Consider the following 23,044-nt stretch of genomic DNA (forward strand, 5'->3'; position numbering starts at 1 on the left):
ATCAGGAGGAAACCCATGCAGACATGGGGAGAATGTACAAACTCCGCACAGACAGTTCCTGGCGCTGTAAGGCAGCAGTGCTAATCATTGTGCCACCATTCTCACTCATTAGCAGGTAGGACAAGCGCTGTTTATATATCCTGGCCCTAGTGAGGTGTCTACAGTTCTGTGTGGATCTTTTTCTCATTGTGGAAGAGGTTTGCCACCCCTTGATCCTGAGGTTCATGCTTCTCCCTTCGCCAGACAGGTACCTCCATCACATTCTCCCCTTCTTCTGTCCTAAGCCATTAGGCTGACAGAGAGATCACCAGACTCAATGTTCCTGATAGTCTGCTCATTACCGTACCCAAGAGACCCAAAGGTCAGTGCATGTCTCCTTGGGACCTCTCTTGGTTAAGTCTCCAGCTGCATCTTAAGGCCCCGTCACACATGCCATAGAATCCTGGCCACCACTTGGGTGCCCAATGCTTAGTTACCTTGATGCCTGACAAAAATCCCACCCACCTCCAGCCTACCCCCCCCATGACTGACAACTTTGGCTATTCGACTGCATGCTGTGCTCTCAGCTGAGACACCGGAATGACCCTACTCTGCACTCTGAGGTTGCACAGTTAGCTCACACCAGGAAGGTTAGTGCTCAAACCCGGAATAACTATTATGCAAACGGTTATGAGCTTCCCCCATAGTTAGACATGGGCCATGACTGGTCCATGCCTAATTCTCACTGATAGTTTACCCAGTCACCCAATAGTTCTGCTGCCCCATAAAGCTCAGCTTAGTTTGCAGTTTGTCTGAGGGATTAAACATTTAGGAGCAATGAGAGGCACTATCAGGAATGTGTGCTGCTTGAGTGGCTAGAATTGCTTCAGAAGCCAAACTCCAAGCATGTCAATGGAATTGATGCTGAACGGTCAGAGCTGTGGGAAAATGCTCAACCTTGAAATGCTTTTCCTGGTGTGTGGCCGATTTCTTCACCTCTCCCGTCACATGATTATGAACTTCCTTCAGTCTGTGCTGCCTTCTTGTAGATTTCTTCCTTTAACTTGCAGCTAAACAAGCCGTCCTATCAACTTCTTTTGATCTACAGCTTTGTCTTGAACTGAATACCAGCTCCCAACCGCAGGCTCTCACAGATCCAACGTCTGCTCTACTTCAGCTTTCGGTCAGGCTTTATCTCCAACCTTCCAGGGAGTTAAAAACTATAAAAAACCCAAAGCTGAGACAATCGCTCAGCTGCTTTTCCAATCCTGTCTGTGAGTTACACCCTAACTGAATTCACTGAGATAAATTCAATAACACAGAATCCCTCTAAGCTCCACCCACGGCTGTGAAAATGTGAGACACACAGCCAGTTCCCAGGCAGAAATGCAAATTAGCTACCCTTTTAATCCAAAATTTTCCTTAATTCTGGGCTACCACAGATCCGATTCTCCCAAAAAAAATTCTAAGTGCTGAATTAGCCAGAAGAATGGTGTAATTTTTGATTATATTTTCAGTGGGAGTTCAGACTCGAATCTCCCAAACTCTGTGCAATGCAGAGATCATAATTGTGAATATCATTAAAAGCTCGGGGTGGGGGAGGGCCTATTCACACTGGGCCCTGACAGTTCCAGAACTCTGTGCATGCGCAGTGGCCCCGAACTGTCAGACTGCAGTTTGCTGGCCAACTCAATCTCTGGCTAGCCCAGAATCCTCGCAGTGCTGCCTCCCTGCTTCCCCACAGCCTGACCGCAGCCCCCCCAAGCATTTGTGGGCTAGCCCCAACACCACCCCCGTCCTGTCATGGAGCACTGCAATGTCTGGCCCTTCAACCCCCCCCCAACCCCATCCTAGCAGACCTCCCTCCCCCCAGGGAAGCAGGCCATCCTGTATGGGAGGCAGACATCACCCCCTGCCAGCAGACCACTCTGCTAATAATAACAACAAATGATACCCATCTCTCCTGGACAATGGCTCTTCACAACAGCAAAACCGGGAGACTGGGAATATACTATTTGGAAGCTCATATTCTTAAGACTCTGAACATGCACTATACATCATACACTATTGTGGTGCTCTTTTGTAATTATCAATTTTTAAAATTTATTCATCTGTGGGACATTTATTGTCCATCCCTAGTTGTCCTTGGAAGGCAGTTGAGAGTCAACCACATTGCTATGGCTCTGGGGTCACATGTAGGCCAGACCAGGTAATGATGGCAGATTTCCTTCCCTAAAGGACATTAATGAACCAGATGGGTTTTTCTGACAATAGTTTCATGGTCATCAGTAGATTCTTAATTCCAGATTTTTTTTATTGAATACAAATTCCACCATCTGCCGTGGCAGGATTTGAACCCAGGTCCCCAGAACATTAGAGTAATTTTTGGATGAATAGTCTAGTCTGGCAGCAGCAGGCATAGTGGCTAGCACTGCTACCTCACAGCACCAGGGACCAGGGTTCAATTCTGGCCTCGGGACACTGTCTGTTTGAAGTCTGTATGTTCTCCCCGTGTCTGCGTGGGTCTCCTCCGGATGCTTCAGTTTCCTCCCACAGTCCAAGGATGTGCGGGTTAGATTAATTGGTCATGTCAAATTAACCTTAATGTCAGGGGATTAAAGGGTAAATATGAGGGGTTACGGGAATGGGGCTTAGATGAGATTGTGGTTAGTGCAGGCTTGATGGGCTGAATAGCCTCCTTCTGTACTGTAGGGATTCTATGCTTCTATAATAATACCATGAAGCCATCACCTCTTTTTTACGTGTCTTTGTTTCTTAAAACCAATTTTTGAAATGAATCGCTCAGTCCTGAAACTTTAGCAGTGATCAGCATTCCTATTTAAGAACTGTAAATTACTTTGTCCCCAAGTAATAAGGTTTGACAATGAATGCATTCAAAATTTCACTTTGACATCACTTAAATCAAGTGCTGCAAATTAAAGCTGTTCCACCAATTAACTTGAATGATCTCATTCATTGCAGCATTTTTCAAAATGATTCCCTCAGAAAAGCCAGTTGATAATTTAAAAAATGCACACTTGGTTTCACACAGCAACAAGTGATGTCAAAAGTTCCAAAGGATGTCATGCTCACTCAACACCATGGAATGAACAATATTTGAGTCTAAAAAAAAGTGCCAGGTAGGAATCATTTCCAAAAGGATGACTGTCTTTGAACCAAAACTGTAGGAATCACCGATCTGAGAGAAACCTGTTCTGAGTTACAGGAAAAGCAGGAAAGTTAAGACAAACTGTGGTAAAGTCATCGTATAAAATTATGCAAAGGAAAACAGTGTGTCCCTAACTTAATTGTTTTATGAGTAGGCAGTGATTTACGTAGATATCAAAGCCTGGACAAGCAGGCGACAGGCTGATCATGGAACTATATTCCCGCTTTTATACAAAAAAAAGGATTCCCTTTTCCCCTTGTTTATTTGTAGAAGAATATTGCAGACAATCTTCCTTCAAGAATATTGCATGGTCAATACAATTATTACCCCTTGAAGCTTAGTTAAATAAAAACATTGTTGGTCAAAAAATTGCAACACCAGAAACAGGGGCAAAAATTGTTCGCCACGAGGCAGAAATATCCGAGCTTTCTTTTCATTTTGTGAAACTAAATGAACAATCATTGCACGCACGTACAGAGCACAGCTTTGGGATGGTGGTGGGAGCTGGTTGAGTCAGAATCATTAATTGAAGTCCCCGTCAAAATAGATGTTGCCAAAAAAAGGCTCATCTGTTAATTTACTGATAACTGGCTTTTTAATTTTGCAATCGCTTCGGACTAGCCTGAAGTTTTATCATTGCTATAATTCTGCTCATCACCTGATAAGAGGGCTTGTTGCCATACTGCTCCCCCACCACCAACTGCACTAACTAATTCTACTTCAAAACGGTACTCTTAAATGATACACTATTAGTAACTTACTTGTTTGATACGGTCTGGGTTCACGGTGGTCTGAGGCTGCAGGATGCTAACTGGTTCTGTCTTTGCCACATTCTGGGGCATTTCCCGTATCTTCTCTGCAATGAAGCTGTGAACTGCATTCAGAGCTTCTACAGTTCCCTGGATCAGGCAAACACGCTCTGTCGTTCCTGCAAAACAAACGTCAAAAAAAAGAACATCAAAGTGATAAAACAAACAAAGACTGGTGAGCTATCTCGGTGTACTGAAGAAAATCTGCTCACTGTCATTTGTCTGAGGATGTACAAAAAATATCAATTTATTTAGTAAAATAACAGCACAGAGTGTGTATGGTTGATATGAACTTTCAAAAACCACACAGCACCATGTATCAAATCAGAGCTTTATACAAGGAAGATGCTGAATAGAATTAAGGGGAGTGTGGCCAAGTGTTTACAGGGTTAAAAAGCAATGGATACAGCTAAAAGCTTGCTAATCGGTCTGGGGAAATGATGCACCATGAGACCAAGCAAGAAAACCTGAAGTCCAGGGTCCTGCAGGATTCTTACAGTCCACATCTTAAGCAGGAGGAGAATTCTCTCTCTGACCTCTCACTCAATTTCACTCTGTTATTTTCCATTTCTGATCTGTCCCTGCCTACGGTAACACCTATGCGATCTTTTCTCCTCCTGAAGAAGCACCAGGAATTCTAGATTTAATGGTCTATAAGGACAGATGCTTCAAACAACAGATCCGGCATGGGTGTAAAAGATTCTTCAGTTCTCTCTTTATCCCCGTCCAACTTGTAAACAGTTTTTATTCAGTGTTATTTCTCCTAAGCCCTTAATTGTCCCAATCTATAATATTATCCATTTTATTGTAATTTTCCTCACTTTGTGTCCATGTACATTGTGTTTAATTGGATCCTGATTGTTTTGAACTCAGTTTCTCTCGGGAGTGTGTGTCAATGTCTTGATGGTGTCACAATATTGTCTCAATCCCCTGGCCATATTAACCATTCCATCTCCTGCTGTGTCTCAAGTACTTGTGCGTGTTTGGGACCCGCTCTTCACTCCATCGCACCATGAATTTAGACTTGCTATTTTTCCACATGTAACAAATCACATCTGAACACTCCCTCCCATATCTCAAAATCATGTCACACATTCTTAACTCTCAGTTGTGCTGATGAAAAGATCAAAGCGAGTGTCTGGTTTTCTGATCTCCCCCTGTTATGGTGCTGATACTTCACGTCGTGGCTGAGCTTTCAAATGTGGATTTCTTTAAAACAAAGTTCATGGATGGAGGAAAATTTCAGAGACCAAGTATAATGCGGTTTTCACTGATTTACAACTCAGCTTACACAAAGAACAATATGGTGGCACTATGGCACAGTGGTTAGCACTCTGTCTCACAGCACCAGGTTCGATTCTTGGCTTGGGTCACTGTCTGTGTTTGCACATTCTCCCCGTGTCTGCATGGGCTTTTTTCTGGGTGCTCTGGTTTCCTCCCATAGTCCAAGATGCGGGGGTTAGGTGGATTGGCCATGCCCAACTGCCTCTAGTTTTGGGGGGATTAGCAGGGTAAATATGTGGCATTACGGAGATAGGGTGGGATTGTTGTTGGTGCAGGCTCGATGGGCTGAATGGCCTCCTTCTGTTCTGTGGGGATTCTATTCTATTCTTTATGGGAACTCACAGGGAGAAGGTGGGCAGGGGTGGGATGGAGGGGGGGTGTACTTCTGAGGCTGTACAAGGCTCTGGTCACATCCCATTTGGAATATTGTGAGAAGTTTTGGGCCCCATAGCTAAGGAAGGATGTGCCGGCCTTGGAAAGGGCCCAGAGGAGGTTCATAAGAATGATCCCTGGAATGAAGAGCTTGTCGTATGAGGAACGGTTGAGGACTCTGGGTCTGTACTCGTAGGAGTTTAGAAGGATGAGTGGGGATTTTATTGAAACTCACAGGATACCGCGAGGCCTCGATAGAGTGGATGTGGAGAGGATGTTTCCACCAGTAGGAAAAACTAGAAGCAGAGGGCCCAATCTCAGGCTAAAGGGGTGCTCCTTTAAAACAGAGATGAGGCGGAATTTCTTCAGTCAGAGAGTGGGGAATCTGTGGAACTCTTTGTCACAGAAGGCTGTGGTGGCCAGGTCATTGAGTGTCTTTAAGACAGAGATAGACAGATTCTTGATTAATAAGGGGATCAGGGGTTATGGGGAGAGGACAGAAGAATGGGTATGAGAAAAATATCAGCCATGATTGAATGGTGGAGCTGACTCGATGGGCCGAGTGGCCTAATTCTGCTCCTATGTCTTATGGGATCTTCTCATCCGGCCCGCCATGGGTGGGGGATGGTGCGGGATTGACCTCGGACAGGTATTTCCAGCTTTTGGAAAATCCCGTCCTATGTGGATTATTTTTAACTGATCTGGACTGAGTAATTGAGAGAACGATGTGCCGACAAGATCAGATTTGACAGCATGGTGAAGTGAAAGGGTGCAGGAGAACAGGGAGAGGCTGGATGGACAGATGGGCAAGGAGGCAGATGAGGCACAGAGACTGAAGTAACAAATTCTGGAAAAAAGAGGGAAATGGGATACACCTTAAATGGAAAGGTGATAAGATCATAAGAAACAGGTGTAGCCACTCAGTCCATCAAGCCTATTCTGCTGTTCAGTTAAGATTTTGAACAGAGTCGGTGAGCAGGAATTCTTGTCCCCAAGTACACAGAATGTTAGAACAGTACTGGCACACGCAGTGAAGGCCATCAATCGGGAAATACAATCTTCAGTTTTGTATTTACAGTGATGGAATACAAAACCATAAAGAGACATTGTTGATCTTCTGCAAGAATTTATTACTCTGCAGTTGGAATATGGTGTACAGTTTTGGACAATCCACTATAGAAGGGAAAGGTAAAGATTTATTCAGATGTTATCAAGGATGAAAGGTGACAGTTTGAAGTCAGATTTCAGAAATTAGTGATTCTTTTCCAAGAATCGGGGAAGTTAAGCAGTGACGACTAACAACAAAGCAAATAGCGACAGCTGATGGTCCAACTCAATGATAAGAGTCTCATAGAAACATAGAAATTAGAAGCAGGAATAGGCCTCATTATATTGCATCTGCCATGAGTACACTCAGAGTACTTAAGGAAATGGCCCTGGAAATAGTAGATCCGTTGGTGGTTATTTTCCAAATTTCCTTGGACTCTGGGCTGCGCTGTCGTTGTTGTCCCTGTAGCCAAGCGGCGATATTTAATCCATAATTTGGAAACTAGTCCCTCAAGACCAGCTGTGACCACCATATTCCAGCTCTTAGCCTGTCTAGTGTACAATCTACCCGATATTAGGCCCCAGTTAGCATCCCTCCCCAACTCAATCTCTTCCCCCAAAGCATTCATGTGATCAATAATCAGCTCTTCAGGTCCCTATGTTTGACCAGCATTCAACTATCATGAAACATTACGATATAGAGACAGGTTCATCAGCCCAGGAAGTTAGCACCTGCATTTCTTCTCAGTGAACCACTTGATCTAACATCTCTCTCATGCTCAATCCCCACCCCATTTATTATTCACATTTTTTCAAATCACAAGCTGTTTACCTTTTTATCAACTTCGCATCAGCAATTATTTGTGACATGAGAAAACCACATTCTAAGTATCAAAGATTTTTTGATGCAGGTGGGATTAGAAAGGGCATCTGGGTGTCCTCGGGCTGGCACGAACAAGATGGACTGAATGGCCTCCTTCTGTGCTGTAACTTTTCCATGGTTCTATGTCTGACCCAGTGAGGAAGTGTTCCAGGCAGACAGGATAGTCCATATTTATTCTACTGGATTAGATGGCAGAGGGGTTCCAAGCAGCCATGATAGTTTTGGAGTAGGGGGTGGGGCCAGGATGTTGAGGGTAGTGGGCAGCACTGGATGGTAATAGCTGCTTATTGCTCCTAGCTGCTGGAAAATACACACTAGTAGATGTTAGGTGAGGATAGGATTGTACAATTAATAATTTTAAAACAAATAAAATTCAACCTCAAATATACAAGTGAGCTGAGAAGGACATTTTATAACAATGTAAGAACATAAGAACTAAGAGCAGGAGTTGGCCATCTGGCCCCTCGAGCCTGCTCTGTCATTCAATAAGATCATGGCCGATCTCTCGTTGACTCCACTTACCCACCTGCTCACCACTAGTTCCTTTACTATTCAAAAATTTATCTATCCTTGCCTTAAAAACATTCAATGAGGTAGCCTCAACTGCTTCACTGGGCAGGGAATTCCACAGATTCACAACCCTTTGTGTGAAGAAGTTCCTCCTCAACTCAGTCCAAAATCTGCTTCCCCTTATTTTGAGGCCATGTCTCCTGGTTCTAGTTTCACTCGCCAGTGGAAACAACTTCCCTGCTTCTATCTTATCTATTACCATCATAATCTTATATGTTTCTGTAAGATCTCCCCCTCATTCTTCTGAATTCCAATGAGTATAGCCCCAGTCTACTCAGTCTCTCCTCATGAGCCAACTATCTCAACTCCAGAATAAACCCAGTGAACCTCCTCTGCACCCGCTCCTGTGCCAGGATATCCTTTCTCAAATAAGGAGACCAAAACTGTACACAGTACTCCAGGGGTGGCCTCACCAGCACCTTCCAAAAAAAGCAGAAAACCACAGCTGTAAATGTAGATGGTTACCCTGGAGTGCAAAAATGCAGCCACAGCTAAATCTAACTTTCACTCTGCAGTTTACACTGAATAAATGTTTTACTCGAATAGGCTAAATGTGAGTAGTTATGAGATTATAATCTACATACACACATGCAGCATACTTAATTGTAAATAACACAGAAAATACATGTAGATTTATTTACAGTGTGATTCCAGCACATTCACAGCAGCAATAAATCTGCAGCAAACCCCAAGGCATGGTGGTCTCCACTGGAAATGCCCAAAATACAAACATTTGTTCTCCGTTATAGTCAATTGTCCTGTCACTTCAGTTAACAATAGAGCCCACTGATCCAATATTCATTCAGTGTACAAATCATAACCTTGATTTCCATCAGATACCCTGATATTTTCAGGTTCTGATCCTGCTCCTTGTCTGTGTTGTGGGACAAGTTGGGCCATTGGAATTCTGAAAAATGAGAGATGATCTTCCCAAAGGGATCTGACAGGCCGGATGCTTATAGGATGTTTCGCCTTGGGAATGATGATACTAGAACGAGGGGACACAGATTAAAAATAAGATGTTTCCTGTTTAAGACTGAGATAAGGAGTTTTTTTTTCGAGGTCTGTGGAATTCTCCCTCAGAAACAAAGAACAAACATCAGGCCCTTCGGCCCACCAAGACTGTGCTGACACAAATGGCTCCCTAATCTATTATTGCCTTGCCTCTACTTGGTCCATATCCCTCTATTCTCTGCCTATTCCTGTATCGATCCAGATGCTTCTTGGACGTTGTTATAGAATCTGCTTCCACCACCTCCTCCGGCAGCTTGTTCCAGGCATTCACCACCCATCGTGTGAAAAACCTGCCCCTTACATCTCTTTTAAACTTTCTCCCTCTTGCTCTCAACTTTTGCTCCTGAGTAATTGACCCTTCGATCCTGGGAAAAAGACTCTGACTATCCACTCTTTCCAAGCCTGTCATAATCTTATAAAGGTCCATCAGGCCCCCCCTCATCCTCTGACACAAGCCTGTTGAAGCTTCCTTTATAATCCATATCCTCCAAACCAGGCAACATCCTGGTAAATCTCTTCTGCACCCTTTCCAATGCATCAACATCCTTCCGGCAGTGTGGCGATCAGAATTGTACACAATTCTCCAAATGCGGCCTAACCAAAGTCTTATACAGCTGCACCATGATTTTCCAATTCCTATTTCATAGAATAGAATCCTACAGAGCAGGAAGAGGCCATTCAGCCCATTGAGTCTGCACCAACCACAATCTCACCCAGATCCTATCCCAACATATTTACCCACTAATCCCTCTAACCTCTGCATCTGGGAACACTACGGGGCAATTTAGAATGGCCAATCAGCCTAGCCCGCATATCTTTGGACTGTGGGAGGAAACCGGAGCACCCAGAGGAAACCCATGCAGACACGGGGAGAATGTGCAGACTCCGCACAGACAGTGACCCAAGCCGGGAATCAAACCCAGGTCCCTGGAGCTGTGAAGCAGCAGTGCTAACCACTGTGCTACCGTGCCGCCCCACTCAATGCCTTGACTGATGAAGGCCAGTATGCCATACACCTTCTTGATCACCTTGTCCACCTGAGTTGCCACCTGTTCCTGAAAAGTTTTTAACATAAAAAAAATTCAACTTCTGCCTCCTCCGATCCCAATAAATGTGGCACCGGATTCATTTTCATTCTGGGGAGATTCCCTTTGATCCACTCGCCAGGAATGCAACTTTCAAATCATTTCCCACTTCACCGACATTGAAAGTCCAGCCTTGTGGTTTTTCTGACCCGGAAACATGAGACGTTACCATCACAACGGGAAGCTGACAACTGCTTTAAGACTTTCTTTAAACTTCAAGCAAACTGGACCACATCTTTGTTTCATCTTTAACCTTGAGAAAACGTTTAGCCTTTGATCACTCAATTCAGGCTGGAAGCTGCAAATAATCTTATTTATCCTTGAATTTTGCTTGCTCTGAACACTGGTATCCATTCATCTGGCTGCTGTCAATGGCAGGTTTAAACTTTCAATTATTCTGGAACAAAGTGTGACAGAAAGAAAGCAGAGACTGATATTTTATTCTGTCATTCATTAATGACTTTTATTCTACAGAATGGTTTAAATTGGAATATTGAGTGACTTTAGCAAGTAAAGAGTCTACACCACAATTCAAGTTATCTTCATGTTGGAAATCATTTGCATTTGAAAATTCTCTAGTCAGGTTTGACCTTTAGCAGTAGAAGATTTTTTCCAACTAGTTTCATGCCCAACCACTTATCATACAGCTACATCATTATTATGTGCGCTCTGACTTAAGGCATCTTCTTGGTATGGTCTTTCCATGTTTTTATCCGGTGCTAGTCTTTTCATTTCCCAATAATTCCTTCAATTTTCAAGCCATCCAGCATTAGTGTTCTCTTCCTTCATCTTTTTCCTTCACATCTTTTCTCCATTACACCTCTTACAGTCCTTTTCCTCTGAACGTGTGGCCCTCCTCAGACTTTATAGGCAGCCCCGAGGCTGGAAAATTCTGCCCAAGGTCAAAGGACCTTTGCATCATCTGTGTCCCATTCACCACAATTCCCATGGCGGGTGGGATGGGAAAATTCCGCCCTCTCTCTGTTCCTAATTAACTTCAGCAGTTTTCTTTCTTTGTTCAGTCTCCTCAGCATTTCATCATTTGGTACTTTTTCAGCCCAACTTATCCTTCCTATTCTTCAAATCCACATTTCCAAGCTATTTAGCCAATTGGTCACCATTATCTGTAAGATTCCAGGGTCACATCCGTAGAAAGCAAAACATCGCTTGGTGAGTGGTTTATACATCTTTCTGGTGAGCAACACTCTTCTCACCAACATACCTTTCCCATTGCTATTCTCATTTCTTCATTGCAGCTTCCAGCTGCGTATTAAATTATTGAATTTGTGCATCTGTTCTAGTTCACTTCCTTCTGCAAAGATGTGACTAATTCTTGGTGACTTTGAAGCATGCACTGCTTTGGTTTTGCAGATGTTAACTTCCATTCCAAAGTTCATGTCCCTTTGTAACCATTCCGAGGGTGACTGTGTTAGATTGTACCCAGTGCCAACTTTCTACTGGATGTAATGTGACCAATGGGAACAAGATATAAGGGTCAGCAAGCCATGGGACCAATTACAGAGTGATGTAATAGTCAGCTGACCAGCTCATTCACTATAAATAAGGAACTATTAGAATTATCGGACCCAGGGCAAGGCCCCAAGTTTGGAATAATGATGTTTCTTTATTAAACCCTTTCTTTGATTTATAAGTTGGAGTATTTGTTGTATTTTCAGTAGCTGCATTTTGAAGAGTTCCTTCTGAACAATGTAATAACTTTAATCAGGCAATTGAGGTGGGTGTGTTAGAATATGAACTCCCTGATTAAAGGCCAAATTACCTGAAAGACTGCACCCCCCTCCACACTCCCCTGCACCGCCCCCCCCCCCCCAACCCCCCAACACCACCCCAGGTTAAAGGCCAAATTGATGGGCCAATCAGGTAGTCTCTTGCTTTGTATTTAACCAGGAGTGTCAGTTTGTTTGGGACTCTGAGTGTAGACAGCTCACTGAAAGCTCTCTGTATGCTGTTGTCAGACTCACAAATAAAGGGATTTTGGTGAAGGGACTTGTACCTCTAAGGACTTTTCACAGTGATTCATTGTGGTTTCAACTGAGAAAAGGGCTTATTACCAGAAATATTTACACAGTCAAGGATCTGAATGAACTAGAATACACATTTACTCTTTTCTCTTTAGCTCCACTGAAGTCCTTCCCTGACCCTTGCACCTGATTGACTTGGCTTCCCGCGCCTGATCATGTGGCCCTTAAGGAGCGCTCTCCCTTAAAGGGGCCACGCTACCACAACCTTCTTATCAATGTGTATACTAGTTCTCGTCACTCTCCTTCTGTGCTTTTCAGAAGTGCTTAACTCCAGATTCTGTGTCTTCCTGCTGTTCCAGCCACTTTTCAGCTGACTTCCTGCTGATCTTATTTCACTCTCCAATATCTTCGGTCCAATGGAATCAGCGTTAACGGTACTTTCTTCTCGGAGTTCAATCATTTCAGGATTTCCCTCATTTCCATCTTTCTTTATATTTTACGTGAGCTCAAATCATCCCCATAAACACAACCAGTTACCTCAGGAAATCGCTCAGAGACTGAAATTCTTCTGTTTTGCCTGTCACGGGAATCATAGCAGGCGGGATGTAAAATTTGGCGATCCGTTCAGGTTGAGGTTGGGCGTGAACTTTCGGTCTTGGGGTGCGGAGAATCCCAGCAGCCTTTCCAGGTGACTCCATCCATCCACTGGTCTTTTCAGAAATTATTTCTGACTGAATTCTTGTTCATAATCATCCCCACTGTATTTAAATATTTTTATGAAACATTGGGCGCAATTTAAAATTCAGAAGTCCAGAATAGAGTCAAACTTTGAAAAGATTCATGATGCTGTTTAAAATAAATCAAAATATATCTATCTAGTTCGCCAACCTGTCGCTTTACGAGCATTTTGGGCTTTATTTTAATTCTGATCCTTTTCTGATGATGCTGTTACTATCCCCAAGGGCAGCTTTTAGAAGGACATTGATTTACTTTCATGGGAGGCTCTCAAGGGAGTCTTTAGGTTGAAAACATTAATTCTCCACTCAATGATGGTATGTGATATGGATTGATCAATTTAGCTAACACAAGCACTCTTCAGAAGGTCAACAGACAACAAATGACAACAAAACTAAGATCACGTTACAGCCCATGTGCTGAGCCCAGACTAAAAGGCAACATGTCAGGGAGGGGAAGAAAAGGAGATCAGGGCCATATTCACGCACGCTTTCCTCTTGGAGAATCATAGAACCCACACAGTGCAGAAGGAGGCCATTAGGCCATCGAGCCTGCACCGCCCCTCCAACAGAGCATCTTACCCATCCCCGCAACTCCACTCATTTATCCTGCTCATCCCTCTAACCTACACATTTTGGCACACTAAGGGGCAATTTAGCACGGCCAATCCACCCAACTTGCACAGCTTTGAATTGTGGGAGACAAATCCAAACACCGAGAGAAAACTCAACACATAAATTATTTAAAATGCAGTCAACTGTCACAGAGACAAAGTTGGTCGAGTTTTTAAAAACAAACCAGAATGAAATTAGATTTGAATATTGTTTAAAATAGTGTTTTTGTATAATCCCATCCCCACAAAACAAGTGGTAGAAAGGAATATCTATATTGTAGATAAAATGAACTTCATTTGTTCATTTTAAACATTAGCAATGTATTTGTGAAAACAACTCACAATTGGCAATAGGTTTATAGATAAAATGGGAATTATTAACCAACTGGAAAATTGCTGACATTGGATACACTTATAATGTTTGGCATTGAATAGTGAGATTCCTTCACCATCACTGGAACTCTCTCTCAAACAACATGATGGGTGTACCCACATCTCAGGGACTGCAGAGGTTCAGGAAGGAGGTTTACCACCATCTTCTCAAAGGCAATTAGGGGTGGGCAGTAAATGCTGGTACAGGCTTGGAAGGCTGAAGGGCCTGTTCCTGTGCTGTACTGATTCTTGTTCTTTACAACATCTCACAACATCAGGTTAAAGTCCAGCAGGTTTATTGGACTTTAACCTGGTGTTATGAGACTTCTTACTGTGCTTATCCCAGTCCAATGCTGACATCTCCATATCTTTTTCTTAAGCCAGCGACACCCACATCCAGCGAATGAATTAAAAAAAAAACTGCAGAAACGTGTATCAATGATGTTAATCAGGATGACTATTTAGAAAATATAGAAGAGATTTTACGTACCACAAACCCCATCACTCAGAATAGCTTAGAAATGAGCTCAACTGTGCAAATGAGCAGCTTGTATACTGGACAACAGCCAAATTCCCCAAATGAATTGTCACTATAACCGTCAACAGTGCTCCCTTCCCACTCGGGAAGAGTGCAGTATGATTAACATGGGCAGAATGTGAAACTTACGCTGGGACATTTTGGAACTCACATCTCGTCAGCGGTAATCTGGCAGTAATTTAGCTGACACTATACCACCGAGCTCCATGCAGCTCCCTGAATTACTGTGTTCTCCAGAACCAGTACTTACTGAAACCAACAATGAATGTCAGCTAGTGTGGACCTGAATAAAGTTACTTTCTGGAATTTGTTTTCATAATGTATTTAATTGAATAGATTTCCAAACTGTTACCAACATTAAATCAGCATAATTACACACTGTACAATACAGGGCATGTGCCAATGTCTCATACCAAAGCAACTTCAGAAAATTCTCTGTGCTGTAGCTCACACCTTGGTGATATGTAATTATGGATATCACGTTATTAACAAAGCTGTAGAAATGTGTTGTTTGGTTTGAAAGATTTTGTATCTACTTTGACCTTACAATTGTTGACTAGTAAGTCAATAGTTGGGGTTAGCATTTCTAAACTTTGTGGAGTATTTTACATTAGGTGCACTTGAAGACCATTTACACCAGAGATCGGAAGAATAGCGTGTAGAAATAATTCCCTTATTCCCACCAGTATATTGTCAAGGGCAACAATGGGCGCCGCACCTGCGCAAAAATATTTTGGCCTTGGAGGGAGTGCAGAGGAGGTTTACTAGGCTGATGCCGGAGTTGAGGGGGTTGAGCTATGAGGAGAGGCTGAATAAACTAGGCTTGTACTCGTTAGAGTTTAGAAGTATGAGGGGAGATCTCATTGAGACGTATAAGATGATGAATGGGATGGATAGGATAGAGGTGGAGAGACTCTTCCCGCTCAGAAAAGACAGTAGGACTAGGGGGCACAGCCTCAAGATAAAGGGGGGGGGGTTTAGAACGGAGTTGAGGAGGAACTTCTTCACTCAAAGGGTGGTGAATCTCTGGAATTCTCTGCCCGTTGAAGTGGTGGAGGCTGCCTCGCTAAATATTTTTAAGACGCGGGTTGATGGGTTTTTGATAAGAGAGGGGATTAAGGGTTATGGGGAGAGGGCGGGAAAGTGGAACTGAGCCACGACAGATCAGCCATGATCTTATTGAATGGCGGGGCAGGCTCGAAGGGCTGGATGGCCTACTCCTGCTCCTATTTCTTATGTTCTTATGTTCTTATGTTCAATGGCCAAGACTTCTCACTGCAAGGAAAAAAATTACAATTTACCAATCTGCCACAGCGCTAGCTTAAAATCTAACCTGTGACTACCACTCTCTGGCAATGGCTAGTTTCAGTTATAAATTACAGCCTTACTGATATTATTACAACCCAGTGTACCTTCTCAATACTCTGGAAACTGTTTACATTTTCAGGATGATGATCCTTCAGCACTCAATATTACAACAAAAAAAACTCAATAATATGTGAAAAAGAGCAGAATGGTGCAGTGCTTCTGGGAGATATTGTGAACAGCTCTTCAAACCTTCCAAGGGAGGTCTTGTGACATAGTGACCCTTCTGAGCCAGAAGTTCTGGCTTTGAGTCCCAGTGACAGAGTAACAGTAGTGTTCATTCCATGCCTCCAATAGGTCAAAAATTGCCTGCAAGTCTTTCAAATATTTCTCCCAAAGGGAAAAGGTCAGTATAAATACAAAGCCAACAAAACTCTGAGATATGGGGATTCCACACTGTTTTTTTCAGTAGTCACAAGTAGGCTTACATTCACTCTATAATGAAGTTACTGTGAAAATCCCCTAGATACCACACTCCAGCACCTATTCGGGTACACTGAGGGAGAATTTACCATGGCCGATGTGCCTAATCTCAACATTTTTCGGACTGTAGGACGAAACTAGAGCATCCAGAGGAAACCCACGCAGACACGGGGGGGGGCGGGTGTAAACTCCACATAGACAGTGACCCAAGCCGGGAATTGAACCTGCGTCCCTAACGCTGTGAAGCAGCAGTGCCAACCACTGTGCCACCCACTGGTTTGTTCATGCCCTGTAATGTTTTAAAATTAAGCACTGAGAGGGTTAGGAATTGCAGATCTGGAAATCCAATCAATCTCTGGGTCCAGGCGTGGTAATGCATTAAACCAAAGAAAAATGCCACAGATTGTAGTCATGGAGCTAGTTATAAAAAAAAGAGGAGGAGGCCATTCAGCCCTTCGAGCTTGTTCCGCTGTTCACCATGATCATGACTGATTGTCCAACTCAGTAGACTAAACCTGTTTTTTCCCCATAACCACTGATCCCATTTGCCCCAACCGCTATGTCTAGCTGCTTCTTGAAAATATTCGATGTTTTGGCATCAACTACCTCCTGAGGGAATGAATTCCACAGGCTCGGCACTCTATGGTGAAGAAATGTCTCCACATCTCTGTCCTAAATGGTCTACTCTGGATCCTGTGACCCTTAGTTCTGGACTCCCCCACAATTGGGAACATCTCTGGTGGGTCAGTGCAGACTTGATGGGCCAAAGGGCCTTCTTCCGTAGGGATTCCATGATGCTATATTTAAACCATATTCATTACACATTACAAAATACAATGCTAATAATGCTGCACTTAACTCCCCAATAAAACAAACAAGCTGAACTTTCCAATTTGCATTTCTTCGAGATAGTTGGGAATGTTCCAGATCACTGCAGAGAACAGATTCACCTGACGTAATCTCATTAGGAGTTTTATAAAGGTACGAACTGTCCCATCCCAGCACTCAGCAAAATAAATGAAATATGCATTAAAAAAAAAGCTAATTTTAAAACATCAGCAGTAGTGGACCATGATTAATGTGGAAATATATTGACAGTTCTCCTTCACGAGGGACAAGGACTTTCTTGTTACTTGCGAAAATCTTGTCATCAGCTGGATTCTCCAGCCTTGCCTGTGACTGGGATTCTCCGGTTCCGCTGCTGTGAATGAAGATTTGGCTGAGTGCCAAGTTCTCCATTCTCACTGGCAATGGGGCAAACAACATTGAAGAATTCTGGCCACTGTCCATTTATAAATTTATCTGTACTTATTGCCATACTGATGAGGGTGGCATGATGGCACAGTGATTAGCACTGCTGTCTCACAGCGCCAGAGACCCAGGTTCAATTCTGGCCTCGGTTGACTGTGCGGAGTTTGCACCTTCTCCCCATGTCTGAACATAATAAGAACATAAGAACATAAGAAATAGGAGCAGGAGTAGGCCATCCAGCCCTTCGAGCCTGCCCCGCCATTCAATAAGATCATGGCTGCATGCTCTGGTTTTCTCCCACAGTCCAAAGATGCGCTGGTTAGATGGATTGGCCATGCTAAATTGCCTCTTAGTGTCCAAAGATGTGTTGGTTAGGTGAACTGGCCATATTAAATTGCCCCTTAGTGTCTAACCATGTGCAGGTTAGATGGATTAGCCATGATAAATGTGTAGGGTTACAGGGACAGAGCCTGAGATACACTGTCTGAGAGTCGGTGTAGACTCAATGGGCCAAATGGCCTCGTCTATGATAATGTCGTTGGTAAACTGTCTGAAATGCTGTGAGAATGAGAAGGTGTCCTCAGTTAATTCTTTCTTTGCCAATCAGATTTTGCGTCTGTTATTAGCAATGTTAACATTCACTAAAATCAGGCAAATCCACAAACAACCAATCGGTGGACACATCCCTTCCTCTGCCCAGTAGTAACAGCAATAACAAACTGAATGCCAGGGGGCTGTATCAAACGACCAGCAGCCCGTACACTGACAGTGATAATGATTATAGCTAGGCTAATGAGGTTGGCTTGCTAGAGTATGAACTACCTATGAATCCTGCCGATGGCTATACTAGCCTGAAAATTCCCAATCTCATCTAATCTCAGAAGCTAAGACTCAGACCTGGTTAGTACTTGGATGGGAGACTGCCTGGGAATACCAGGTGCAGTAGACATTTCCACCATAGCTACATTCATGGCTGGGTGACCTTGAAGGGGAGCATGCGGTGACCGGGGGCACAGTTGATGCCTTCTGTGCCCGCAGGGACTGGGGTGTATGATTGACCCCGATAATCACATTTTATTTTGATGTTCTAAGTTTCCTTTCTGCTTTGCTTTTTGTTTCGGGCAGTTGCGGGAGTTGCTCCTTTGCAGGAGCTGCCCTTCTTGAGTTGTTCCTGAGTTAGATTGATTTTGTTTATTTGGTTGTACAACAGAACATAGAACATAGAACATAGAACATTACAGCGCAGAACAGGCCCTTCGGCCCACGATGTTGCGCCGACCAGCTTTTAAAAAAAACACTAACCCACTAATCTAAACCAATTCCATTTCGTCCATAAACCTATCCACAGATCTCTTAAACGCCCCCAAACTAGGCGCATTTACAACTGCAGCTGGCAGGGCATTCCAGTCCCTCACCACCCTCTGGGTAAAGAACCTACCCCTGACATCAGTCCTATAACTACCCCCCCTTAATTTAAAGTCGTGCCCCCTCGTGCTAGCTTTCTCCATCCTAGGAAAAAGGCTATCACTATCTACCCTGTCTAAACCTCTAATCATCTTATATGTTTCAATAAGGTCCCCTCTTAGCCGCCTTCTTTCCAGCGAAAACAACCCCAAATCTCTCAGTCTCTCCTCATAGGATCTCCCCTCCATACCAGGCAACATCCTGGTAAACCTCCTCTGCACCCTCTCCAAAGCCTCTACATCCTTCCTGTAATGTGGGGACCAGAACTGCACACAGTACTCCAAGTGCGGCCGCACCAGAGTTGTGTACAGTTGCATCATGACGCTGCGACTCCTAAATTCAATCCCCCTACCAATAAACGCCAAGACACCGTATGCCTTCTTAACAACCTTATCTACTTGATTCCCAACTTTCAGGGATCTATGTACACATACACCTAGATCCCTCTGCTCCTCCACACTATTCAAAGTCCTCCCGTTAGCCCTATACTCAACACATCTGTTATTCCTAACGAAATGAATTACCTCACACTTCTCCACATTAAACTCCATCCGCCACCTCGCGGCCCAGCTCTGCAACCTTTCTAAGTCACCCTGCAAACTATGACACCCTTCCTCACAATCTACCACACCTCCGACTTTGGTGTCATCAGCAAACTTACTAATCCACCCAACTATACCCTCATCCAGATCATTAATAAAAATTACAAACAGCAGTGGCCCCAAAACAGATCCCTGAGGCACACCACTCGTAACCGAACTCCATGACGAATATTTACCATCAACCACCACCCTCTGTCTCCTATCTGCTAGCCAATTCCTAATCCAATTACCTAGATCACCCCCAATCCCATACATCTGCATTTTCTGCAGAAGCCTACCATGGTGAACCTTATCAAACGCCTTACTAAAATCCATATACACCACGTCAACTGCCTTACCCCTATCCACCTCTTTGGTCACTTTCTCAAAGAACTCGATAAGGTTAGTAAGGCACGACCTACCCGCTACAAAACCATGCTGACTGTCTCTAATTAATTCATTACTCTCCAAATAACTATAAATCCTGTCTCTAATAATCCTTTCCAAAACCTTACCCACCACAGAAGTAAGACTCACCGGTCTATAATTCCCAGGGAAGTCTCTTCTCCCTTTCTTAAACAATGGGACAACATTTGCTGTCCTCCAATCTTCCGGTACTATACCAGAGACCAACGACGACCTGAAGATCAGAGCCAGAGGCTCTGCAATCACCTCTCTTGCCTCCCAGAGAATCCTAGGGTAAATCCCATCCGGACCAGGGGACTTATCTATTTTCAAACCCTCTAAAATATCCAGCACATCCCCCGTATCAACTGCAATACTATCTATTTTACACCCCTGCACCCCAGTGTCCTCCTCAGCTACATTCATGTCCCCTTGCGTGAACACCGAAGAGAAATATTGGTTCAACGCCTCTCCAATCTCCTCCGGTTCCACACACAACTTCCCTCTACTGTCTGTAACTGGCCCTAATCTTGCCCTAACCAACCTTCTGTTCTTGACATACCTGTAAAACGCCTTAGGGTTCTCCTTAATCCTAAAGAAAGAGGTACCTGATGAGTCCTAATTGATGGTTAAATCAGGGAGCTCATGCTCCTTATTTAAAGCAGGTGTGTCAGACTCCCAGCCTGCATTCAGCAGGGAGCAACTGGAGAGCTGGCTGTGTACAGATGTGTGGTGTAAATAAAGTAACTTGGTGATGGGACTTTCACCTCCGTCGAGTTGCTAAACGTCCCCTCAATCACTTCACTTACTTATTGCCAGACATTCCACAGCACATAGACAGGGTGCCGGAAAACAGAGATAAGAACAGAAAATGCTGATAACATTCAGCAGGTCAGGCAGCCCCTGCAGAGAGAGAAACAAAGTTAACGTTTCAGTCAACGACCTGAAATGGTGAGTGGGAGTCTCCGGCCGTTCACACCAGTGGGATTCTCCTGTCCCACTGCAATGAATGGAGATTTGGCCGAGAGCCAGATTCTCTGTCCTTCCCTGTCCAGCAGCAGGTGTGAACGGCCGGAGAATTTCAGCTGTTAACTCTGTTCCTCTCTCCACAGACGCTAGCTGACCCACTGAGTGTTTTTCAGAGTGCTCTGTCTCCATTAATCACAGTCATTCTTATTGAGCAAGACAATCACAGCCATACAGGTCTTTTAAAAAAATCACCAAATGTATAATGCCAACGACTAAGCAAATTAACCTTTCTGAACAATGTAAGCTACCGCATGCAATCCCAGGGGAAAAAAAACTGATCAATGGAATCATTATCTGTCAGCCACTTGGCTCAGTGCTAACACGTTTGCCTCTGAATTAGCAGGTCATAGGGTCAAGTTGCACTCTTGAAACCTGAGCTAGTAATCAGTGCTGAATCATCAGTGCGACCTTAAGTGATGGATGCACCCAAAGGTGCCATCTTTTGGGTGAGATATTAAACCGGGGTAGATTTGCTGTCTCAGGTAAAAGATTCTACTTTACAGTACGCAGGGAAGGTCTCCCACACTCGTGGTCAATGTGGATCACTCTAACAACATCACTCAAAACACAGATTATCTCATTGCTTCAGTAGTTAATGTCCACATTCTGCCAAGCTATTTGTATCAGCTTGCTGTGCACAAATTGACGGCCGTATTTTCTGACTTTGGTTTAAAGCACTCAGTGTTTTTCACACCTATAGGATGACTCAGCGGGCTGGATTGTCATGGAGGGGTAAAAATGGTGACCAAGGCCACATCCCAGGATTCTCAATTTTCATCAGTGCTGTTTAAGGATGTGGGCTATCCCAGTCCAACGCCGGCATCTCCACATCCAGACCGTGAGCCCAGACCCTGCGCTCTTGACCTGGCTGGCTCTGTGGAGGGAATAAGCATGTCCTGTTCCTCTGCAACACATTATGGTAATTGATGTGGCTTTAAAATCAACTTTCTTGAAGTTTGTTATATCCAGTTTATTACAAAATAGGACAAAAGGTGAATGATTTTCGGGAATGTAGGGATCTGTCATTAGTAGATGGATTTTACTAATATTAAAACTTGCTACTCGGATAAATTACCAGAGAATCATATTTCAGTTTATCACTTCCATCATTCCTCACTACGTTTACACTGCATGATGTTGCAGTCAGACAGCATCACAAAGAATTGCGTCAGAATCTCAACTATGCTACCTGGGTGGTAAATTGACAGAGCTTTGTATGCAACCTTTTGGAATTTTATTCCTTTAAAATTAATGAAACTAAAATTGGGCAAGGTCTATAAACACTGAGCAATCCAATCTGCTAGTTTACCAATCAGGGGGCTGAATATCTACCCTAGTAACTTATTACATTAAGGTCATTTGTCAATAGTAGAGAGTGATGAGAAGAATCTGATCATGTCTTACCAATGCTGGATGATGCAAATGAAACTAATTCAATCAAAAATGCCCAAAATTATCAATCCAACTTTTCTGGATCTGTTTAATTGGTGTACCCAACTACCCAAATAATGATGTTATCAAATTTCAACAACCATAAAGTCGACCAATAAAGAATCAACACAGAAGCAAGTAAAGGACTTTTGTCTAATTCTGTAAATCAATTCATTAACTCCTCATGCATCTGTAATGATCTGAAGTGGAACAACTTGTGAAGCTATAAGAGACAGCTGTGATACAAATATTTAATTAACTGCCATAGCATACCACATCAGGGACAGAGAATTAGCACTTAATTTATGTTTAAAAATTTGAGATTCATCATTGCCTGCTACGGAGATCAAGCAAATTGTTTCTAAGATTCTGAGCCAAGTTATTGATAATTGATGGAATATCTAAAGTAGAAGGTGCCAAAAGTACATCCCAGCCACATGCCAAACCTGGCCCATGCTGTGCTATATTGTGGGGATTGTGTTGTCACGTACACACAATGATCCTGATGTCAAATTATGCACTGGAATTCACAGTGACTGCGGAACTGCCTGCCTATTGGTACGCCATTGTGGGTGAATGAGGGCTACACCTGAGGGCTTGGATTAGCCGCGACATTAGAGGGTGCTAGGGGGTTGAGTCCTGT

At 43.5% G+C, this 23,044-nt stretch overlaps 1 protein-coding gene across 2 annotated transcripts in view; it reads right to left on the reverse strand.

Annotated features, from left to right (window-relative positions):
• Positions 1 to 23,044, reverse strand: part of LOC145352806 (RNA-binding protein Nova-1) — a 241,579-nt gene that overhangs the window by 79,632 nt on the left and 138,903 nt on the right. For both annotated transcript variants that reach the window (XM_080203171.1, XM_080203170.1), the window contains exon 3: positions 3,910 to 4,076. In XM_080203171.1, the coding sequence (XP_080059297.1) occupies positions 3,910 to 4,076 (167 nt within the window). The remainder of the gene's footprint in view (positions 1 to 3,909; positions 4,077 to 23,044) is intronic.

This window comes from Carcharhinus amblyrhynchos, chromosome 14 (assembly GCF_965287045.1).
Source record: "Carcharhinus amblyrhynchos chromosome 14, sCarAmb.v2.hapA, whole genome shotgun sequence".
Taxonomy (NCBI): domain Eukaryota; kingdom Metazoa; phylum Chordata; class Chondrichthyes; order Carcharhiniformes; family Carcharhinidae; genus Carcharhinus; species Carcharhinus amblyrhynchos.